The 7,658-nt window shown below is 39.7% G+C and overlaps 1 protein-coding gene across 1 annotated transcript; it reads right to left on the bottom strand.

Moving 5' to 3' along the window:
- Positions 1-3,788: 3,788 nt before the first annotated feature.
- LOC139941745 (alpha-1B adrenergic receptor-like) lies at positions 3,789-7,402 on the bottom strand. Its single transcript, XM_071938360.1, has one exon. The coding sequence runs from the start codon at positions 7,368-7,370 to the stop codon at positions 6,186-6,188; it is 1,185 nt and encodes a 394-aa protein (XP_071794461.1). The 5' UTR covers positions 7,371-7,402; the 3' UTR covers positions 3,789-6,185.
- Positions 7,403-7,658: the final 256 nt, after the last annotated feature.

Below are 7,658 nucleotides of genomic sequence, written 5' to 3'. Positions count from 1 at the left end.
TTGGCTCAATAAAGACGCAATTCTTGAAATCACTGAAGAATATTCCGGAGTATGTCATAATGAGACCTTACCGATGGCTAAACAATGCCAGTACGTGATCACATGTAAACATTGCGTAGCGCAATCGATCTATTGGTTGCAGGATATGGAAAGTTTTCTAACAGAGTTTCCAATAGTAATACGCATTTCTTTTGATTTCTTATGTAAATCTGAATTGGTTGAACTCTGCTTCACCTTCATGTCAATGTTTAATCCCGTGCTGATCATTCGGCGCTTAATGTGTTGTGTGAATAGCCCACATTGTTGGGGCGATGGCTCTCCTTTATCATCGGTCTAAATGGCAACTATGATAAAACCGATGTTAAAGAGAGCCATTTTAGCCCAACTATTGTACTGGGCTATTGACGTCTGCAGTACGTTCAGGGAATCTCCGGAACTTGTCAGAGGATACATTTCTTTTGTACAAAATGATTACTGGTGTTTTATGCGAACATTTGAGGGACACCCTCTGCTACATATCGGCAGGTCTTGCTCTTGCCAAAGGCAACTTGGAAATAGTTAAACTCTCGGCATGTTAAAAATACATACCGGGCATTTTAAATAAGTGCCTTACTACCAGGCCCTCCGCTTTACACAAGCTCGAAAATGTTATTGAACAGCAACAAATTAATAGTCAATACGTTATTGGTAATTGCCAAAGAGGCAGTTGCGGGTGAGATGTTTTCCAACATTATGCTGTGTTTGACATAAAGAATTTGTTTAATGAAGTCGGGAACAAAACTCAGATTGGGTAAATCAAATTCAATCCATCCCTCTCGCACTACAATTATAGATGTGTTTTTTATGCGTGAGGGCTCAAAATCAATTCAAATATTTTACTGATAATTTACCTATTGCTCAAAAACGACGTTTTACTTCAGAGGGAGCTCTCCATTGTTCGTTACCAAGTAAGTTTTTGTGCTAACAACTATTTTGAGTAATAACTATTAGTGTACAGTGCCTTTAAACGTTTTCTCCCCATTTACATTCGCGCCGCTTCAGTATGTGGAATAGACCGATTGCGCTATCAAAGTTCAATGAGATCAAGTGATCTATTAGTGGGTATATAAAGCATAATAATGGGAAAACTAGTACCGATGGGCCAGAATCGGCTGTATTTTCGAACTCTTTTTAACTAAAAATGAAGCCCTTTTTCAAAAGTTAAATGTTGTGATTTTGATATAAATCACAATTTGCTGTTTGATATTAATTTCAAGTCTTCTACTACGAAAAAAGGGATTCATTCTTTTGAGAGTGTTGTTAGACTACGTATACTGAGGTTTGAGCGAGCTCATGCGCCGTGTATTTTGCGCTGTGCACAGCATAATATGAGACGGGCTGGGCCAAGGGAGACCGCAAAGGTGTCCGACTCTACCTGACATCTACCCCTCTTAATCAAATAATTTCAGGGTGAACATAAATCGAATTTGCAGCTTGTGCAGGAGATTTTTATTGGAAAAATCATTACAATGAGGGCATTGTAAAGTCACACTTTCCGTGCACGAACACATAACATCGTGTGAACATTCTCGTGGAATTCCCTAGTTGGTGGACTGTTGGTTTTACCCATTGTCGTGCAGGAAAACCATTCTGTCTAATAGTTTTTTTGTAATGGGGGTTTTGGATTAACGGTGGAAATCGCTGTATCCTGACTGGACTAGGTACGATCCGGTCTCGCTTTTAACATTTTCGGGAAGAATATGAATTAATCTATCCATATATACTAATTTGGGACTGTTGCTGACATTCATTACGGGAAAATTTGCCGTGTTTTTGTGACTTGTTTTCTTCCTTTATGAAGCAATTTTTTTACCTACAATTTTCTTTTTTTATTTGAGTTGCAACGACAGATATACTCTTCATTTCAATGTACTTCTACATTATTTTTGTCAATATTTTTCAGATAAGGCCGTAACAGACTGAATTTCAGAAGCCCTTTGGACTAATTATATATTCAAACCGAGGTCACGCATAAAAAATCACGCCAACTCGCGCAGATAAATCACAAAGGAAACTTATTGTATCGAGTGACCTGCGGGTAGACTGTGACTAGGTCAGACTTTTTCTCTGAATACGAAAGCGGGGCCAGTTTTGTCTAAAAAGGAGGGGGCTACTGCACTTGGTGAAAACATATTATTTTCGTATTAAATCTTGTAGGTAACTATTGTCTTGTTCGTGAGTAGAATAGTATCCTTCTTGTTTAAAGATCGAAAAGGGGGCCATTGAAATTAAAAATCACACTGGTTATTTTGTTTTGTGAATATTGATAGAAAAACATGATTTTGTTTGTTTGTATACAAAGGGACAATTTCCTGTCAACAACAAATACAAAGTTTTGATGATGACGAAAACACAGTTATTGCTCAAAAACGACCAGATGGAACCGTTTCTCACATTTTTGTTTATACTATTAACAGTTCGTTACCAAGTAAGGTTATGTGCTAACAACTATTTTGAGTAATAACTATAGTGTCCATTGCCTTCTTCACATGTGTTCAAGTGATCTATAGTGGGTATAGAAAGTTAAATCCACACAATAAAGACATAGAAAAACTAGTACCGATGGGCCATAATCGGCTGTATTTTCGATAAATAACTGTGAATAGCCCACATTGTTGGGGCGATGGCTCTCCTGTATCATCGGTCTAAATGGCAACTATGATAAAATCGATGCGTAAAGAGAGCCATTTTCTAGCCCAACATGGTACTGGGCTATTGTGTCTGCGGTGTTCAGGGAATCCCCGGAATTTTTCAGAGGATACAGTTCTTTTGTACAAAATGATTACTGGTGTTTGATGCAAACATTTGGGGGACACCCTCTGCTACATATCGGCAGGTCTTGCTATTGCCATAGGCAACTTGGAAGAAGTTAAATTCTTGGCATGTTAAAAAAGCCGGACATTTTTAGACTAAGTACGTTACTGAGGTTTGGGAGGTTGTTGAAATCGTTTTTGAGCAACCCCGCTTGCTATCAAGTAGTGTCCAAGTCGCCCTCAACCTTTACAAATTGGATGCAGGGACATGCCAGGATGACTAAGGTACAACTGCATCTCTCTAGCATTTTTAGTTCCAGAGTTATTCCAGAGCATTGCTGAAAGTTTTTAATTGTCCGGGCCTATTTTTTGATTGACTATTATTTTTGGTTGGGTTCCTGACTGCGCCACGTGTTTGTGTACATTGTATACACGCACAGTGTACGTCAATTTGTAATGGGTGCCTGCTCACGCCGTCGCATCTGGCCCCGCCTTAAAAATCGTCAGAGCATTAAGTTTTGAACAAGAGGAAAGCCCTTGAACATGGCAAACCTGTGGTGGTAAAATTTTAAAGATTGAGCATGATACTGGGAACGAAATTACCCGTTGTGAATTTGTTTTTATCTCCGACAGCTCTGTGCACAAAACTCCCATTGTGGAGTTTGTTGAAATCGTTTCCGAGCAACCCCGCTTACTTGACCATGTTGCTATGAAGAAGTTTGTAAGCCGACCTAAACTTTTAAAAAATGGATGCAGGGACATGCCAGGATGACTAAGGTACAAATTGCACCTCTGTAGCATTTTTAGTTCCAGAGTTATTATAGGGTGTTGCTGAAAGTTTTTAATTGTCCGGGCCTTTTTTTGAGTGACTATTATTTTTAGTTGGATTCCTGACTTCGCCGTGTGTTTGTACACTGCAAAAACGTTGGTCAAATCTTTTGTTGGGAAAAGTAACTTCAACAAATATTGGTCGATAATTGCCCAACAAAAAGCAACTTTTTTTGGTAATTTTAGTTAATTTCGATTGTTGGTTAAAATGATGCACATTTATTGGTCAAAATCATTCGATCATGCGCACTACGATCAAAGAGTTGCCCAAAAGTTGGGCAAGGTATGAAAAAACATAACGATATTTTCCAACATGGCGAGTGGAGGAGTGGCTGTGACGAGCGGGGTTTTCCAGTAGATATAGGTCAAATTTGAAGGTTAGTTTTTAACTAAATATGAAGTTGTGTTTTCTATTAAGTCGTACATAGTCGTGACAGTTGCAGAGGGAGCAACAAAGTGACACTACTGTTGAATTAGTTTAAGTTTTTAGTTTCAGTTTTATCATGCCATTATGTGCAACGCCGGTTGTGGCATGTATGCGTGTGCTTGCGCTGCAACTGTCACGACTGTGTACAACAACTTAACAGGAAACAAACTGTATTTAGTTGAAAACTAACCTTCCAAAACATCTACAAACCATTGAGCACTCTCTCGATTTTGAGAGAGATGCCAAGGCCTTGGAAGGTCACAGCTCACCACCGTTTGCCATCGTGGAAAAGATATTTTCTACGCCTGGTTGTATGACGTATCACAGAAGAAACTGTAAATCAAAGAGTTAAATACATTCACCATATGTTGGATAACACCGAAAAGAGTTAAATCTTTAAAAAAATCATCGCCCAATAAGTGAGTTATTGATAATTTATTAAATACCCAGAAAATGGGTAAACAAAAAATTACCCAACTGTTGGTTACCAAAAATATACCCAACTATTGATGAGGAAATATTACCAAATTTTTTGGCAATCAGAGTGCCCAACTTTGATGGGTAATATTTTGCCCAAAAGTTGGAGGAATTCACTGTTCGCCCTTAATTGGGTAAAAAGTTTGGCATTTGTTTACCCAATTTGTTTACAGTGTAATACATTGTATACACGCACAGGACTTAGTGTACGTCAATTTATAATAGGTGCCTGCTCACTCCGTCGCATCTAGCCCCGCCTTAAAAATAGTCAGAGCGTTAAGTTTTGTACGAGAGGAAAGCCCTTGAACATGACAATCCGGTGGTGGTAAAATTTTGAAGATTGAGCATGATACTGGGATCGAAATTACCCGTTGTGAATTTGTTTTTATCTCCGACAGCTCTGTGCACAAAACTCCCATAGTGGAGGTTGTTGAAATCGTTTCTGAGCAACCCCGCTTACTTGAGCTTTTTTCTATCAAGAAGTGTGCAAGTCGCCCTACACCTTTACACAAAAATGGGTGCAGGGACATGGCAGGATGACTAAGGTACAAACTGCATCTTTCTAGCATTTTTAGTTCCAGAGCAAAAAAAAATTGTATACTTTCAGCCTCCCTCTTATCCCGACGCTGGGGAGCTCCAATATTTGTAGTCATACCACCCAAACCATTAAACAAATGCTTTTGTGTGCATTTTTAAAAAACTAATGACTTTTTCACATGCCCAGCTATTGTCTAGGATTATTTGGGCCCCCTTTTTTATTTAATTAACCGGGTTTTAATTGATTAAGTTTTTAAAATAAGTAGCAAACCAAAAACATTCATAATTCTTTCAGCTCACTCTCTTTTAAATTTAGATAACCACATGCAAGTGACATCATCTTTTACCCAGTTATCCCACCCGGTTTGCCGGCATTGGGGGGTTGGGTGTTTTTAAAACCACATATATCATGTCATATTAAGCCTGCTGCCTACAGCATATAGACATGTTTCCTTGTACAATCATGAGTGTTATTGAGCTTTCAGAATGAGTATTATTGAGTTAAACCAGACCATTGACATGATATTTAGCTGCATATAAATATAGTGTGGATTTTATTTTCGATTTTGAAGAAAAACAAAGTGAGGACTACTTACTTTTTATTTGATTTTAAACGGACACTCAAACAATGAGCGACGGTTCAATGCGGAAGTTTTAATGACCTGCATAAATTATAAGCCATTCAATAAGCACCATCAATCACAGTTCTCAGCCCAATTAAAGCAGTGGACACTATTGGTAACTACTCAAAATAATTATTAGCATAAAACATTTCTTGGTAATGAGTAATGGGGAGAGGTTGATGGTATAAAACAAGAAGTAATTTTCCACGAATTTGATTTCGAGACCTCAAGTTTAGAACTTGAGGTCTCGAAATCAACCATCTAAACGTACACAACTTTGTGTGACAAGGTTTTTTTTTCTTTCATTATTTTCTCGCAAGTTTGATGACCGATTGAGCTCAAATGTTCACAGGTTTGTTATTTTATGCATATGTTGAGATACACCAACTGTGAAGGCTAGTCTTTGACAATTACCAATTGTGTCCACTGCCTTTAATAAAAGACTTCATTTGACGTTGTGACATGATAGAAAAGGTGCCCATTCGAAGTTGTGTCTACTGTCTATGTTGATCTCATCTTTCTGAGACAGCTAGATGGTTCTGGAATCATGTGGTACCGACACCGGAGCATGTGACGGAACACCTCCTTGAAGTGCGGGTGTTTCACCCCATAGATGACGGGGTTAACGGCACTGTTGAAGGATGCAAACATCCCGGTCCACGGGATGGCCGGATCGCTGTTCGGTATCATAAGAGCGACGGCGAAGGGGGCGAAACACACGACGAAGGCGCACACCACAATGAAGAGATTATTTGTGATCTCAACCTGTCTCTTGCTGAAGCTTTCAGCTCGTTTCCTGTGCAGCTGATGAGTGCTGCTGGTGCTGGAACGGTTGGAACTGTCAGACATCTCTATGCCCTCTCCCATCATCTTCTTCATGTGGCCTGTGATGTGGCGGTAGATCTTGAAGTAACAGACGAACAGAATGATGAGTGGAATGGGGAATATGAGAGCAGATCCCAGCTGACTGAAGAGATCGCTAAACTTAGCCGAGTTAACTTCAGCACAAGTCTTGTACTTGTCCGAGTAGCCCCATTTACCTATACCAAAGAGGGGAAGGGAACAGACCAATGTTGGATACAACCACGTCATCACCATCATGGCTGCTATCTTCTTGGGTGTGTAGATAGACTGGTATGTCTGCATGGATTTGGTAATAAGAATGTAGCGGTTGATGGCAATGGTGGTAAGATTCATGATGCTGCATCCAAGGGTAATGAAGTATATGGCAGCTGACACGGAGCAAACCAACTCAGGCAATGGGTAGCCATTCATGCTGAACAACGCCACCGCAGAAAATGGTGATGTGATGCATGTTATCAGGTCGGCCGTGGCGAGGTTGACGACGAAGGCATTGGTGCTGGTCTGGAGCTTCTTAGATAAGATAACGGCCAGAATCACCAAGACGTTCCCTACAAAGCCAGACAATGCCACGAGGCAGAGGAGGCTGCCGATGATGGCTCGCTGCGTGTAGTCCTCAAAGCGGAAGGTTCGACCGTCTCCCAAAGTGGTAGACGTCCCGTACGGGGTGGTGAAACTTGTACTTTGAAACAAATTCGCCACAGTCGTAAAAGTGTCCCCTGATGTGAGGCTGGAGGAAGTTTCATCAGTAAAATTCTCGAACACGGTACTGACAATAAACGTGTCATTTTCCACCGCGGAGATTGTGGTAGACTCATTTGCCATTGTGTGTATTAAGAAGGTTGCATCGAGTTGAAGACAGATTAGTAATGTTGACGAGTGAAATAGTCTTACACGTCTTTGCAGGACTCAGCTCATATATATATATATCTGTAAGAATAAATTCAATATATTTTTAAGGTCATAAACGGGACTCAATATATCAACTGCATGATGACAACACATTGCACTTTGCCTACTCGTTATAGTATAGCAGTGAAGAACCTACAAATTAGAACTGATTTTATGACAATAAATCAAACAAGTGTTGAGTTTTTTTGTTTTGTTTTTGTT

The sequence above is a fragment of the Asterias amurensis genome, chromosome 9 (genome assembly GCF_032118995.1).
Source record: "Asterias amurensis chromosome 9, ASM3211899v1".
Taxonomy (NCBI): Eukaryota; Metazoa; Echinodermata; class Asteroidea; order Forcipulatida; family Asteriidae; genus Asterias; species Asterias amurensis.
This window is presented reverse-complemented; position numbering and strand designations above follow the sequence as displayed.

Bases quoted from the DNA above. Each gene is read 5' to 3' on its own strand.
- LOC139941745 (XM_071938360.1), bottom strand. From the start codon at position 7,370: ATGGCAAATGAGTCTACCACAATCTCCGCGGTGGAAAATGACACGTTT.